This window comes from Pyrgilauda ruficollis, unplaced genomic scaffold (assembly GCF_017590135.1).
Source record: "Pyrgilauda ruficollis isolate IOZ18807 unplaced genomic scaffold, ASM1759013v1 scaffold7, whole genome shotgun sequence".
NCBI lineage: Eukaryota > Metazoa > Chordata > Aves > Passeriformes > Passeridae > Pyrgilauda > Pyrgilauda ruficollis.
The window spans coordinates 4,009,705-4,025,503 of NW_024528821.1; the positions used below are offsets into that span (position 1 = coordinate 4,009,705).

The 15,799-nt window shown below is 63.4% G+C and overlaps 1 protein-coding gene across 1 annotated transcript; it reads left to right on the forward strand.

Moving 5' to 3' along the window:
• Positions 1-4,662: 4,662 nt before the first annotated feature.
• Positions 4,663-13,408, forward strand: LOC121363076 (phosphatidylinositol 3,4,5-trisphosphate 5-phosphatase 2-like). Its single transcript, XM_041485149.1, has 26 exons — positions 4,663-4,879; positions 5,034-5,435; positions 6,390-6,453; positions 7,001-7,133; positions 7,212-7,329; positions 7,406-7,543; positions 7,651-7,738; positions 7,856-7,942; positions 8,090-8,197; positions 8,286-8,400; positions 8,582-8,688; positions 8,864-8,966; positions 9,354-9,550; positions 9,785-9,902; positions 10,011-10,107; positions 10,275-10,413; positions 10,492-10,591; positions 10,854-10,942; positions 11,177-11,258; positions 11,359-11,448; positions 11,530-11,646; positions 11,730-11,818; positions 12,027-12,114; positions 12,317-12,472; positions 12,577-12,661; positions 12,740-13,408. The coding sequence occupies exons 2-26, from the start codon at positions 5,299-5,301 to the stop codon at positions 13,257-13,259; spliced, it is 3,165 nt and encodes a 1,054-aa protein (XP_041341083.1). The 5' UTR covers positions 4,663-4,879; positions 5,034-5,298; the 3' UTR covers positions 13,260-13,408.
• Positions 13,409-15,799: the final 2,391 nt, after the last annotated feature.

Below are 15,799 nucleotides of genomic sequence, written 5' to 3' on the forward strand. Positions count from 1 at the left end.
AAAAGAGGAAGCACAGGGGTGATTTCCAGTGGATCAGGTTCAAGACTGGGAAAGGCAAGAAAGTGAACAAAAGGCCTTATAGATTCTCAATTTTAATAGTTTTTCCTGTCTGCTGGAAATTGGCTGTCATGGCTCAGAGGTAGCAATGGGCTTGTTTTGTCCTGTCACTCACAGGAAGGTGAGGAAAACACAGGGAGAAAGGTCAAGGCAAGCTGAACTGCCCCATGGAAAGAGGGGTCTCAGGGCACAGGATCCCTCCAGTCCCAACCCGCTATTCTGGGAGTGGGGCTGGAGCTGCCCAGCCCTGCCCAAGCTCTGCTGGCTCAAGCCCATGTCCAGAAGGAACCTGTAAAGATCCCACTGATCACCAGCTGATTCTCCGGGATATTAAATGGGATGAGCTCAGCCTCTTAGGGATAGGCAGCTCTGACATGAGCACAGCTTAAGCCCGGGCAGGATTTTAAGCCCCAGGGGCACGTGGACAGTGTTGCCTCTGAACACAACCTCAGGAAAGCTGGTGAGAGAGAAGAAATGGCCATGGGAGTGAGGGGATGATTCTCTTCCCCACTGGAAGACAAGAGATTAGTGCCAAGCTCAGGATCTTTGAGGTCCTTGGGTGCTGTGGGATGTGAAGTCTGGGAATCCTCACAGGGTGAGAAGATGCAAAGGGAGTGGGAGCAGAGTCTGGCTCCCTCCAGACCCCAGGAATTGGGGATGAGGCAATAAAAGGTGAAGGGGAGCTGAACTCCTGCTCTGCATCTCCCAAGCCCCAAAGAGGGAACTCAGACCCACCCTGGCTTGGCTCAGCTGTCCCATGCCACTACCCAACCCCTCCACTGTGTCCTTTGGCCACACTGGAATCCTTTTTGTCCACATTTCCCCCATTTCTCAGCTGTAAAACCACCCTCCTTCCAGCCACAACCCAGCACCAGTGCCCTTGCTCTGTTTTCCAAACCCTCAGAACCCTGAATCCGTGGCAGAGCCCGGGCAGCAGAGCAGGCAGCACTCACCTGGCAGGTGGATAGACAGACAGACAGACGCTCTCCTCTTCCTCTCCCAGCAACTCCCAGTGCCACGCAGTCACTACAGGCTGCTCCCAGTGCTGCAGCTTCTTATATCCCCCCTGGCTGTCCCTCCCCTGGCATCTGATCTCGCCCACTCAGCCTTGGCCGGGGCTGTGGGGGGGCTGTGTGTCTGTGAGTGCTCCTGGAGAGGGACTTGAGGGAAGAATCCTATTAGTTGATTAATTGGGGAGACGCTTCATGAGTAAGAGTGGGCTATAAATACATCTCTTGCTGGAGCCCTGGGAAAGCAGCTTAGAGGGATTGGCAAAGAGGGCTTAGGAGCAAGGTGATGGTAATTGAGGTGGAAGCTCTGCTCCTGGTGGGAAGGAGTGTGGATTCCCACAGGGGCTCTCTGCAGCTGCTCCCATGGCAAGGGGAGATGGGATGGGTCTGGGCATGGGGTTGGATGGAGATGGCAGAGGAGGGACCAGCCTGGAGTTCTCCCTCACCTTCCTGGCTAGATAATAGAAGGATGGAGGCACAAGCAGCTTCCTGCATGGCCAAGGTGCCCATGAGGTTGCTCACCTAGAGGTGACCTGCCATGGCCCAGGGCACGGAGGACACCCTCCCCACGGGGACACTGCTGTACAAGATGATGGGGTGAAGGCAGGATTCACCCTCCCTGAACCAAGAGGGAAGGACCAGCCACCCCTGGTGGGTGGGACGCAGAGCTGCCACTGTCCCCAGCACAGCCTGCCCAGCCCAGCATCATTTCATAACTCCAGGCTGGCCTCGCCAGACCCAATTAGTGCATCATTAACTCCAGGTTTGCTGCAGCAAAGAGGAGACTGTGGAAAGCCCAGAGTGGCTCTACCTTATGGCTGCCAGGCAAGCAGAATTCCCACTGCAGCCCTGTCCCAGCCACAGCCATTGTGTGGGATACCCCCCACGGGACTGGCTCTAGGGGTGGGGCACAAAGACATCCCAGGGCAGCTACAAACTGCTCCAGCAAGGCTCCACTCACCCTCCTCACCTCCAGCACCACTCAAGCTCTTCCTTTGAGGCTGCACTCAGTTCTGGCTCAACCCTCAGAGCTGAGCACTGGGATCAGGATATCCCTGTAGGAGCTGTGCCTCCTCCAGGCCTCTGCATCAGCTCAACAACATTTATCACCTGGGTACCAACTCCTCCCAAACACAGGTCACCTGCTCCCCCATGGCCACTGGGAGCTGCCATGCCATGCCATGCCATGCCATGCCATGCCATGCCATGCCATGCCATGCCATGCCATGCCATGCCATGCCATGCCTAAACAAAGCAAATACAGAATAGCAAGACCTTGTTACATCAACAGACACCAGTAAAAGAAAAACACAGTTGTGAGCAAACAAACCTTTTTCAACAGTAAAGAATCTAAACAGAAGGGCATGCTTTACTGGGGATTACATCTGCCATGCCATGCCCAGCCCAGCCCAGCCCAGCCCAGCCCAGCCCAGCAGCCCCACTGCCAGGGCTTTAGCTGCCAGCACACGTTCCCCAGGGCCGAGACTTGTGATCTCTTTAATTGCACACAGGAGAGCTGCTTAGGTTCCAGATTAACTGGTGCTATTTCTGCCACAGTCAGGGGAACACGTGAACTGTGACCTTCACACTGGCAGGTGAAAGAGGAGGAGGAAGAGGAGGAGGAAGAGGAGGCAGCCCCATTTGGACACCCTCAGCCTGGCCAGGGCCCCCAGCTCTGTGCCTGGGGCACCTAATCCTGAGCTTTGTTTGTGGCTCTTTGTTACGCTCTTAATGAAAGCCCTGTGACTGGGGCCACTCACTGGCTCTGCAGGGTCTGCACAGTGTGGTGAGGGGGAGAGCAGGGCTCACTTTGGGTCCCTTCAGCTCAGCCTAATCCCAGCTGGGTGGCTTCAGCCTCCCCATTATCTGGGGAGCAGACAATTCCCCTTCCCAAAACAGTGAGGAGATGGACAGAGCCCACATCCCTTCCCACGCTCTCCTTGTGCTCCAAACCAAGCACTGGGGAAGGAAACAGAGTTCAAAATAATCAGGAGATTAAAGAGGCTTCTTCCTTTTTCCTGTGTAATGACTGGCCAGAGGTTCCTCTCATCTCCTCATCCCACCATCCCTCCAGGTAAAGTCACTGTGTGAAGCACTGCTCAAGCAGCCACTTCCAGAGGGGCAGGACACCAGCGGGCGTGGGGCTGGTGGAGCGTGGTGGCTTCACCCCTCTGTCCCAATGGCCAGTGCTGCCTTCCCAGGGAAGGGCCATGGGTCTTCCTGCATCCACAGCCTCTGGAGGGAGCCTTGGTGCAGTTGGAGCCCCCAGGTGAGCCAACATTGCCTTCCCAACCTCACCTGTGCCCAGGTGCTGGCTGAGCTGCCAGGTGCCTCTGGCTCGGTCCCAGCTCTGCCTCTGGCACTGCACACCACAGCCACCTTACATAAACACTCACAGCAGGCACTGCTGATTTCCCAAAGCCCTTCAGAGCTCCTGGGCTTTCTCCCCTGATCCGGATTAAGCGGCGTGGATGTCATTAATCAGGAGACAGGCACCTCCACGCCTGCCAGGAATTACTGCCGTGCTGTTAAGTAACAGGATGGAGCAGCACTGCTGGGGCTCCAGCAGGATGGGTGTCTCCAGCCCCACACAAACCTGCCACTTCTGTCTGTCCCCACGGCAGGGACTGGGCAGAGTTGCACCCTCTGCTGTGTGACCAGAACACCAGCCCAAAATAAACCAGGCAGCCCAACTTCTCACTGGCCCAGCCACAGGTTCCTCTCAAGGCTGGGAAGGCAGGAGGAAGCCTCACAGGGGGTTTTGGCACTTCTGGGCTGGGGCAGGAGGTGGGGGGAACAGTCCCTTAGCACTGGCCCAGGGCTGCAGGGATGTGCAGTGGTGCCAAGGGTGGGGAACAGTCAGGAGCGTGGCTTGGCACAGAGCTCCATCCTCATCCTCCTCCAGAAAGAATCTGCTTCTCCATCTATCTCCTGAGCAGCTCTGGAGCTGCCAGGCACTTGGACAGCAGACAGTGACTGCTGCTCATCTGTAATTAATTGCTGTTAATCACCCTGGCAGCTCGAGCCACCACACGCGTGTGGGCCCGCTCGAGCCGCCAGGCCACGAGGAGTAAAATCTCTGGGGCTGCACCCAGGACCTGCGGCACTGCCCAAACCCTGTCCTGCTGGGAAAAGTTCCCATCCTTCCTGACCCCTTCCAGGGAGCCCCTGAACCCTAATTCCCTCCCTGCTGCAGGCAGGGCACACACAGTGGGTGCCCGGTGGCACAGCTCCGTCTCTCTCTGCCAAGGGCAGAGCTCGGCCCCAGCGCAGGTCCCCAGGAGTGGGCAGCTCAAGCCCTGCCCCAAACATATTTCAGGGGCTTTCTGCCATCCTGCACCACTGGCAGTGCCTTGTCCCAGCGTTCTTCCCATCCCTCATCCCCGGGGAGGATGTGCGGGGAGCAGGTGGAGGCAGAGCGCGCTGCGGGACTGTCCCCGCTGTCCCCGCCGTGCCGAGCCCCCGTGGCCGCTGCCTGGCCCCGGTAGCGGGGCTGGAGGAGGAGCGAGGAGGCCGCTCCGGGGCTGGGGAGAGCGGGGCGCGCAGAAGAGGAAGAGCGCGGCCGCCGAGCGAGCGGCACCGAGCGGGGCCGGCCTGAGGGACGGGGACCGAGGGCATCGCGGTGGGCACTGCGTGACCCCGATCTCCGCCCCGATGGGCAGCGTTGGGGGCAGGGGGCCGCTGTGACACACGGGGGAAGCCCAGCAGCATCACGGCCCCGCTCCCGCTCGGCTGAACCCCAAAAGCTCAGCTCGCTGCTCACAGCACCCCACAGGAGCCACGGGAGCCCCGCACGGCGGCTGTGAGGCACGGTGAGTGTGTGGGGTGAGGTCGGACCCCTGGGTGCCACCGGCATGGCCTGTCCTCGCCGCACACCACGGCAGGATGGTGGCCCAGGGCCGCTTTTCCTGGGACTCCCCCAACAGGAGAGATTTGCTCGCTGATCTGCCCCCGTGTTCCCTGCAGGCTGGAGCCTCCGCGATGAGGATCATCCGGACCCCCAGCCTCCCCCAGCTGCCCCCCGGGTGCTCCTGCCACGCTGCCCGGCCGCAGGGCACCCTGTCCCCATGAGCATCACCTCGGTGGCTCCCTGTCACCCGCCGGGACCTGCAGCCAGCACCACGCTCGGGTACCGGGGACCCGGTGTCCCCACGCCACCCCCTCCTTCCCCCTCCCCAGCAGCCCCTGCTGAGCTGGATGCGGCGCTGGGACGGGGACACGGCCCTGCAGGATGGCGGCAGCGCGGTGGTACCACCGCGACATCAGCCAGGTGGTGGCCGAGGAGCTGCTGGCCAAGGCTGGGCGGGACGGCTCCTTCCTGGTGCGGGACAGCGAGTCGGTGAAGGGGGCATATGCCCTGTGCCTCCTGTGAGTCCCTGCCCCGCCTCTGCCTGTGGCGTCTGTGCCTTTGTCCCCTGCCTGCCTCCCTCTGTGCCTCTCCCGGCTCCAGGCACCGCCAAAACCTCATGGAAGAGCTGCAGGGATGTGGGTGGGGTGGGCGGGGTGGCAGCTCCCTGGCACCGGGGTTTAAGTGATCCTCGGGTTGGGAGCAGGATGAAGGTTGGGCTCACAGCCCTGCCCAGCACCATGGCTGCTGAATGGGCAACCCCAAATCCAGGGCACACTGAGCTGTTTCGGGCTGCCTGCTGGCCTGTGAGCATCTCCCATGCTGGGGATTTGGGGCTACAGCCCCCAACATGGGGCCTCTTGCCATCCCCACACCTGAAACCAGGTGCACAGCCCCTGAGAGCACTGCTGCCTGCCCCCTTCCTGCTCTGCACCCTTGCTGCTCTGCACCCTTCCTGCTCTGCACCCTTCCTGCCTGCTTGTCACATGTCTGTGCGGGCAGGTTTGGCAGGATGCACCCCCCTTTCCTTCACTGGCCCGGCTCTTTGTGTGGGACAAATTGCAAATTAGGGCACTGGGGTGCGGGGCACGAGCCAGAGTGCAGGCTGGTGGCACAGGATGGAGGCGCGGGCAGGGATGTGCACTGGCCCCACAGACAGCATGGCAAAGGCTCTGCCTGGCCCAAAGCCAGGGCACTGTGGGGTGAATAAGCCCACAGTGAGTGCTGTGGGTAGCCCAGTGAGTGCTGTGGGGAGCCCAGTGAGTGCTGGAGCAGTCACGGCTGTCCCAGGCTGTCTGGGAGCAGGGGGACACTGCACATCCTCCCGCAGGCTCTGAGCTGAGGGTGATGATTTATTTCTAGAGATGCTGGCTCAGCTCCTCTCCCTGCAGAGGAGATGGGGTGTTTGTCTCAGGGCTGGGCCCCCCAGCGCTGCCACAGGGCAGCAGAATGGGGCCCTCAACTGCTCTCTGCAGGTTCCAGAGGCACGTCTACACCTACCGCATCCTCCCCGATGATGAGGGGCTGCTCTCCGTGCAGGTGGGTGCACCCCCTGGCCTGGGCGGTGCCTCGGAGCTGGCTGTGTGCAGGATGCAGCTGTGCAGGGCTCGGGGTGCTCGTCCCCCTCCCCGGGGAGGTGGCACCAGCCTGTGGTTTGTTTTCTGTGCGAGCTGCAGGATGCGGGCGCTTTGCAGCCACTCCAGCTCGGGGCCGTCAGAGGCTCCCCCCGCACAGCATCCCGACACTGTCCCTTCCTGCCACGCACCCTGTCACAGCCTGCCCACGCAGAGCCAGCCCCATGGTGCCTGTCCCCATGTTCCCTCAGGGTTTCTCCTGGTACCCAGCTCTCTGCAGCTGCCCTTTCAGCCCCCTAAAAAGAGCATCCTGGGTGCCCACAGGGAGAATCCCTGTCTGCTGAAGGAGGCTGATGTCTCCATGCCACTCACCCCTTGGGTCCGGTGTCCAGCTGGCCCTTCCAACTCACCACGGGCACATTTTGAGGGACAGACCCACCGGACTCAGCAGGCTGGGGCTGCCCTGGCAGAGGAGGGGATGTGATGGTGCTTCCCCCGCTCTGCCTCCCCAGACCATCCAGGGCATCCAAGCCAAGTGTTTCCGCACCCTCCCCGACCTGATCGGCGCCTACCAGCAACCCAACAACGGGCTGGTGACCCCCCTGCTGCATCCCGTGCACCGCCCGCGGCCGGACGAGGACTCGGGTGAGCCGGGGAGGGGCCGGGGGCTGTGCCAGGCTGGCAGCGGGGACGGTCCCGCTGAGCTGGTGACTCTGCCCACAGACGGGGAGGATGCCCGAGGCTGGGGGCACACGGTGCCGTGTCCCGGCGCTCCCCCCTCCAGCCGGACCCACATCCCGCAGCAGCTGCACCAGAGGCTGCAGGAGCAGGTGCACAGCAGGTAACGCGCCCCTGCCCACCCCGGCCGATGGGATGGTGATGCCCAGGGGGGATCTTCATGTCCGCCCCTCTCCCAGCCCGGCCAGTGACTTCATGGGCTTCATGGCCGAGTACCTGACCCACCACGTGCACGACCTGGAGGCTCTGTGCCACGGGCAGCCGCAGCTGCGGCACCTCAGCACCGCGCTCGCCACTGCCTGCCGGGCACTGCACAGGTCGGTGGCCTGGGGACGGTGGGACCCACCTTGTGTGTCGCTGAGTGTCGCGCCAAGGCACGGGAAACGCCCACACCGCCCCTCTCCCGTTCTCCCCTCCCCTGCAGTGAGATCGACTTCACGCTGGCGGGTCTGGAGACCCTGGCCAGGGTGTTCGACCCCCCTGTGTCCCCTCGCAGCCCGGCCAGGGAGCAGGTGAGTGCCCCCACAGCCCCCAGGGGCACATCTTGTGGTGCAGCCCAGACCCACAGCGAGGAATCCACCGGTCCAGTGCCACCGTGCTGCTCCAAAATTATCCATCCTCCCCTTCAGGGTTTCCTGAGCAGCGACCCAGACCTGGAGCTGCTCCTCAACAAGATCTCCACTGTCAACCACCTCCTCTCTTCACTGGAGAAGAAGGTGCCTGACCCCAGTCATGGTGCAGGAGGAGACACAGCTCCCCCTCCCCTAAATTAACCCCTCTGCCACCCCAAGCTCTGGTAGCAGCGCAGCCCAGGGCTCCCAGTTGTCCTGGTGCCCCCAGCACACTGCCTGTCTCTCTGGCAGGTGCTGAAGTCACTGCAGGAGACAGTGACAAGGCACAACCTGGCACTGCCCAGCGTGGCCATGGCCCCCCTGCCAGCTGCCAGGCCCCTGGCCGTGCAGAACTTCGAGGTGAGGCTGGGGACATGGAGGGACCCCGGTGTCACTGCTGGGCAGGGCAGGCATGGGGACAACTCCAGAGCCACGTGTCCGTGTGCAGGTGAAGGCGGGCAAGTCCCAGCGTGCGGCCCTGAAGGTGGACGTGGAGTCGGGGACAGTGACCGTCACCAAGCGGGGCAGCGGCTCCGCGGAGGAGGTGATCCCACAGGATAAAAGTGAGGGGCTGCTGCGCTCCTGCTGCCTGCCAGCGGCATTCTTTGGGGCTCTAGAGTTCCCTGCCATAGGCCTGAGGCCACAGGGACGGGTCACATGCCCTGTCACACCCCAGCTCCTGTCCCACACTGCCCCGTGGTGGGAGGTGGGGGCCACCATGCCCCCCTGACCCCCATCATTCAGTCCTGCAGCTGATCAAGTACCAGAGTGTGCAGAGCAAGGTGAGGCTGGTGTGTGCCCGCGAGAACCAGAAGAGCCTGAGCAGGGACTTCATCTTCCCCAACGCGCGGGTGAGCGGCACTGCCATGCCCACGGCGTGTCCTGGGGGAATATGGGAAACAGCAAATCAGTGGTCTGGGGACTGTGACCACCTCTGCAAGCTGGCTCCTGTGCCTGGGGGTGATGTCCACCTGATCCTGGGGTGCTGTCCCCCCCTCTCTCTGAGACACCCTCACCATCCTGCAGAAGCGAGAGGCTTTTTGCCAGCTGCTGCAGCTGATGAAGATCCAGCATTCCAACCTGGACGAGCCTGAGATCATCTCGGTGTATGTCGGGACGTGGAACATGGGTAAGGGGCCAGGAGAAGGTGGCCTTGTCCTGGGAGGCTGCTGTGGCTCTTTGTGAGCCTGGCTGGGTTTGGGGAGGTGTCTCAGGAAACCTCAAGTCCGAGCTGGTTGTCAGTTTGAGGAGGAGGCTGGAGAAGAATCAATCTGACTGCCGTGGGCTTTGTCTGTCCTGTGGCAATCCACTCACTTGGAGGCTGCTGGGGACACAGAGGAACAGGGATATGATGAGGGTTTTGGGCTAGCAGCAGTCTGGGATGCACATGGCTGATCCACGGGGCTGGCACGCTGCTTCCCACCACAGCAGCTCCTGGAGATGGGCAGAGCGGTGCCGGAGAGGAGCTGGGGAGCGTGGCACGTCCCTTCTGTGTGACCCATGTCCCTGCCCGCAGGCAGCACGCCCCCACCCCGCTCCCTCGCCTCCTGGCTGACCTCGAGGGGCTTGGGGCGCACGCAGGACGAGACCACGGCCTGCATCCCCCACGACATCTACGTCATCGGCACCCAGGAGAACTCCCTGGGCGACCGCGAGTGGGTCGAGTTCCTCTGCGCCTCCCTCAAGACCCTCATGGCCATCGACTACCGAGTGGTAACGGCGGGCACAGCCAGGCCCTGGCAGCCTGGGGGGCTGGCTACCAGCAGCCATCGCCCCACAGCTCCTACTCCAACCCCCCTCCCCAAATCAGCCCAGGGAACACCCTGTGCCCCACAGACTCCCTGAGTGCTGTCCCCAGGAGTCAGGGGCACACTGACCTACCTGTGTGTCCAGCCCCATCCTCCTGGCCGTGGGGCAGGATGGGGGACAGTCCCTGTCCCACCACAGGTGGCCCTGCAGTGCCTGTGGAGCATCAAGATGGTGGTGCTGGTGAAGCCGGAGCACCAGCGGCGCATCAGCCACGTCCACACCTCCAGCGTGAAAACCGGGATCGCCAACACACTGGGTAGGGAGGGGATGGGGCTGAGAGGTGACCCCGAGGGAGGGGACAGCCTGAGGGAGAGCACAGGACCTCTGGGCTCCCCCAGAGCTCAGTGGTGACACATCTCTGCAGGGAACAAGGGAGCTGTGGGCGTTTCCTTCCTTTTCAACGGGACCTCCTTCGGCTTTGTCAACTGCCACCTGGCCTCTGGCAGCGAGAAGACCCACAGGTGATGCAGGGATGGGGAGGGTGGGGCTGCCACGGGGCAGGTGGGTGTCTCAGGGGGCTGGAGGAGCCCTGAGGAGCTGTGGGGCTGCCCCTGTCCCCAGCTGGCGGGAAGAGAATGAGAGCGAGGTGTCCCTGGGTGGCTCATAGGGTGCTGCTGTCCCCCTGCAGGCGTAACCAGAACTACAGTGACATCCTGCACTCCCTGGCCCTGGGGGACAAACGTCTGGGGGGCTTCGACCTCACCCTGCGCTTCACCCACCTCTTCTGGTTCGGGGACCTCAACTACCGCCTGGACATGGACGTGCAGGTGGGAGCCTGCAGGTGCCAGCCTGGGGACAGCGGGAGGAGAGGAGTCCAGGGGGTCACTGTCCCTTCCCTGGCACAGGACATCCTCAGCCACATTGTCAAGAAGGAGTTTCAAGCCCTCCTAGCTGTTGACCAGCTCAACCTGGAGCGGGAGAAGAACAAGGTGTTCCTGCGGTTCAGTGAGTGTGGGGACAAGGGCGCTGTTCCTTCTGATGAGACAGCAGCCCCAGGGTCCCCAGAGCCCTCCTCGTGTCACCCCCAGCCCTCAAGGTCCCCTCTCCTGGCACAGCTCTGCACGAGGTGCTGAGAGCCTGGGGGACCTTGGTGTGCACCAGGCAAGGGGTGCCAGCCATGGGTGTGAGCCTCCTGTGGGGACCATGACACCCCATGGGGACAGGCAGGGACCATGGTCCCCATGCCACCTGCGTGTCCTGATTCCAGGTGAGGGTGACATCTCCTTCCCTCCCACGTACCGGTACGAGCGGGGCACCCGGGACACCTACGTGTGGCAGAAGTCCAAGCCCACGGGGGTGAGTTCCAGAGGCCTCCCTCCAAGCAGGACACCTCTGGGGACAGGGACAGCACAGTGCTGAGGGGGCTGCGTGGTGATGCTCAGTCGCCACAGCTCCATCAACCTATCCCCTACCAAAACAGGGTCTGGGTAGGATGGAACTCACTTTTTGGGGTGCTGGGATGCTCTTCTGGGCAGGGGGACCCAGACCTGAGAGGTCACAGAACCAGCTGCTTTTCCCTTTTTTTTCTAGATGCGGATCAATGTCCCCTCGTGGTGTGACCGCATCCTGTGGAAGTCGCACCCAGAGACCCACATGGTGTGTAACTCCTACGGTGAGTGAGACCCTCGGGACACAGCAGCCAGGGGTGACCAGTGCTGCCCAGGAGCCCAGGGCTCTGGGACCCTCCCCAAGCTGTCCCTCCTGCCATCTAGGCTGCACTGATGACATCGTGACCAGTGACCACTCGCCTGTCTTTGCCACCTTTGAGGTGGGGGTGACGTCGCAGTTTGTGCCCAAGGAGGGTAAGGGCTGGGGTCTGTCACCCCTCGGGTGGGTTTGGGGTGAGCCCTGGCACACCCTGACCTGCCAGGACCTGCCTGCAGCTCCCGGCTCCGGCCCCGAGGCACTGGCCTGCATCGAGTGGGAGAGCATCGAGGTGATCCTGAAAACCACAAGTCACAGCAAGTGCTACATCGAGTTCCACTCCTACTGCCTGGAGGGTGAGGGGGTGCCTGAGGTGCTGGGGGTGGCTGTGGGGGTGACCTAGCCTGGCTGGAGCTGTGTGCCCCTCTGTCCCCCGCAGAGGTGCAGCGGAGCGGGGAGAACACCTTCCAGAACTGTGACATCCCTGGGTTCCTCAAGCTGGGCTGGTCCTCCAAGCATCTGCCTGTGGTGCGTAGCCTGGAGCATCCTCATCCCCATCCCTGCAGCAACCTCATCCTCATCCCCATCCCCATCCCTGCCCTGATCCCCATCCCTGCCTCTGGCTCTGTACCCTGAGCCCCAAGAGGAGCTGCAGCTGTCACCAACCCCCAGGACAGAGCCTCCCCATCCCCCCTACCCCGTGGCAGCCCCCCAAGCCCCCCCTCTCTGTGCACAGCTGAACCCCATCCTGCCTGACCTGGAGTACCTGGGGGACCAGCACCTGCTCCTCAGCATCAAGGGCGTGGAGAGCTGCGAGTCCTACGGTACGTGGGGATGGTGACACTGGGGCTACCGTGGTGGCAGGGGGGTGCCAATCACAGCCCCCCCAGGTTGCAGCCTGCTGGGTGTGAGGTTGGTAGCTGGAGCTTGGCAGGAGGGACCCTGGCACCCACCCTGCTCCGGGTGCTGCTGCTCACGGGGGGCTCCCGTGTCCCTCGAGCCCCGGGGGTGACGCTGTGCCCGCAGGCGAGTGCTGCCTCGCCCTGAGGTCAGCGATCGGCAGCACGGCCCAGCAGTTCGAGACGTTCCTGTTCCACCGTGGCGAGGAGACGGGCTCCGTGCGCGGCTGGATGCGGGTCCGTGTCCCACGGGGCCGGAGCGGCACCCGCGAGAGGCTCTATGGTAACGCAGCCCCCTCCCGCTGCCCGGGGCTCGGGGACATCCCGGGCCACGCTGCCCTCTGTCCCCCGGCCGTGGGGTGAGGCCAGACCTCGCTGCCTTTGCAGAGTGGATCAGCTTTGAGGAGGAGGAGGATGCTGAGCCGGCAGCAGAGCCCCCGACGTGCCCCAAGCCACCCCCGCAGCGCCTCAGGTAGCCCGGGTGGGCTCGGCCGTGCCGGAGCCCCGGAGCGGGGGGATGCTGAGCCCTTTCCCTCTCTGCGATTCGCAGGAGCCGCCCCCGCAGCCTGCCGGAGCCGGCCACCGGCTACACCAACCCCGCTTACTTCATCTTCGAGGGAGTGCCCAACGCGTGGCTCCCGGCCCCCGGAGAAGCCCCCGAGAAGCAAGGAGAGAGCCCGGCCGGGGGCCAGCGGTGCCGGAGCCCCGCCGGACCGCGGGTCCCCATGCCCTCAGAGGAGGAGCCGTGGTGTGGCTGGCCCCGCTGTGGGCCACCGAGCCCGTCCCGTGGGCACCCACTGAGCCCCGCCAGAGCGGACAAGAGACCCAAGTCGGCCGTCCTGAGCAGGGACGCGCCGGGGCTGGGCGACTGCTCGCTGTATGTGGCCACTCACCTGAGCCAGCTGGAGCAGGTGCCACCGCAGTGCAGGGGGGACAGGCAGGAGCTGCCACTGCGCCAGACCCACCACCTGGAGGTGCCGCGGCCCCTCGGGAAGCGGGGAGCGCTCGGTGCCTTGGACCCGGAGGCTCAGCCTGCTCCGCCCGCCGACCCGCAGCCTGCCAGGATGTAGCGACAGCTGTGGCCGGCCCCGACACCCCGCTGCCCTCGGCTCAGCTCCCTCCTGCCCAGCCCTGCTCAGACGGTGCTCCCGGAGGACTTTCCCTCCAGCACAGCTCCCCAGGCTGCTGCGCTGCTTCCCTTTGCTCTCACTATCCAGAATAAAGCGTCAGGGACTGGGTGCGTGTTTGCACACCTGCTTCTGAAAACGGGCAAAGAGAAAAAGTGGGGAAAACACCAAGGCTTTGCCCCCCAGCTCTCCCCATCCCATGGGAACCCTGCGCACCCCTCGAGGCTGCCCTTGCCCATCGCAAAGCTGGCGGCTGTCACAGCCCTTGACCCCCCCCCGCTCTGCTCTGGGACACCCCCAAAAAACGCAGGGACACGCCGATCCGGTCGTGTCCTGGCTGTGCGACACGCGAGGTGGCCCCGGTTTGGGGAACTCGATGCCCGGGCTGGCCTCAAGGTGGCAGTGGCCACCTTTGTCCTCAGGATCGCCCCGCAGGGCTGGGGGCCAGCGGAACAGCGCCGCGGGACCCCGGGGGACAGCGGGACAGGAGGGCTGTCCTGGGGCGGGCGGGGGGCCACGGGCCCCAGGGATGGGGGCTGTGACCCTCGTGGCTGAGGGACTGTGGTGTCCATGAGAGAGGGGCCGTGGTCGCCATGGGCGGAGGGACACAGCCCATGGGTGAGGGACTATGGACCTTGTGGTCGAGTGACCACGGTCCCCATGGGTGGAGGGATGTGGTCGCCATGGGCGGGGGGACACGGTGCCCATGGATGAGGGGATATGCCCTCGTGGTTGAGGAGCCTTTCCTTTTCCTGAGGAAAGGGCTGTGACCGCATGGGAGAGGCCACCATGCCCCTCGCAGGTGTCCCAAAGCCTGCGAGGGCAACAGAGGGATGAGAGCGCAGTGGGGCTGAGCCCTGCGGCAGCTCCTGCCTCCGCCTCTGCCCGCCTCCAGCCCTGCCTTCCCTGGGCACTTTGCTCCCGGCCGCGGGAAGCAGGAGCGGGCACGCTCGGCACGGCAGGGCACGGCCAGGGCAGCCTCTGCATGTCCGGCATGGCCCCGTCCCGCGTGGGGAACAGGCTCTCCCCGTGGGGGCCCCACTCCTGAGAGCCGCCCAGGTCTGCAGGTGAGCCGGGACAGCCCTGTTTGGTGACAGCCGGGAGGGACAGCCCTGCCATGGTCACGCGGTCCCAGCTGGGCTCCGGGGACAGAGGTGGCACCTGCAGGGTGCCTGGGTGCAGGGTGGGGGTCAGCCAGTTCTCACCAGCCCTCCACCACCCCCAAATCCCTCTGTATCTCCTCCTCTCTAACATGCCACCTCCTTCCTCTGTCACTGAGGGCCTTCATCCTTCCCAGTGTGTCCCCCTCCTCTCCTTCATCCTCCTCTCCATCCCCCAAATCTGTCTCATCATGAGTTGAAGGTGCCCTGGTGCTGCTGTGGCTCAGCCCGACACCAGGGGCCCCTGCTCACTCCCAGGGAGGTGGGGACAGGGCCAGCCCAGCAAGGGTGGAAGAGAACCCTCACCCCCACCCTGCCCAGGGTCACCTCGGGGCAGGGGATGGGGTGGACAGCGAGGGAAACGCCCGACCCTGCTGGTGTCCCCGGGGAGGTGTCCCGGCAGAGCGTGCCTTGGCTGCTCTTCCAGGCCAAGGGAAGGATTGGAATTGGGCCACATCCCCTTGTGCCGGGGCTTTGGCTGCACCAGCCACGTGGCGATTAGGGACAAGGGTCCTTCTGCAGGATGTTTTGCATAATTTCTCCTTGTTTTGCAATTTCCAAGGGCTTAGGCGAGGAGAAAAGCCCTGCTTTTCCCATGCTCCAGCAGCAGCCGGTCCCAGGCTCACCCATCCCTTGGCAGCTGCTCCAAAATCTGCTCTCATCTCCCCTCTCCGAGCTCCTGCCTGCTGCTCCATGGTCCCCAGCACCACGATGTCCATCCTGTCCCACCAGCAGGACTTTGGCTCCAGGGCAGACTCTGTTATGGTGTTTCCCACTCCTCCATTTCACTGGAGCCTTTCCAGCACCTCCCTGAATCCCCAGGACTGGGGGAAACCTCAGATCCCACCAGGACTGGTGCTGCCAGCGGGGCCAAAGGACAGTTCTGGCTGGGAAGCTCTGCAGGACTAGGAGCCAGGGAAAAGCTGCCAGCCCTGTGGCCAAGGGCATCATGTGCCCTCAACATGTGCCACATGGCTGGCCCCTGCCCCTTCCCACTGGCCCATGGCTACTGCTGCCTTCTCCAGGACCCCCCTTGCTGCTTCCTGGGGAAAACCAGGGACCACTCCAAAGACACCATCCCTGGGGGATGTCCCTGCCATGGACAAGGGGTTCTGCAGCGTTCCTTGTACATCCACAAAATGGGCAGAGCAAGAGCATCACCTCTTCCTGCAACACCTTCCATCTCCCTGCAGCACCTTCCATCTCCCTGCTCCAAGTCCTTTCCCTGCAGCACCTTCCATCTCCTGCTCCACATCCTTCCCCTGCAGTGCCTTCCATCTCCTGCTCCAATAATCAGTCCCAACCCTTGGCTCACACCTCAAT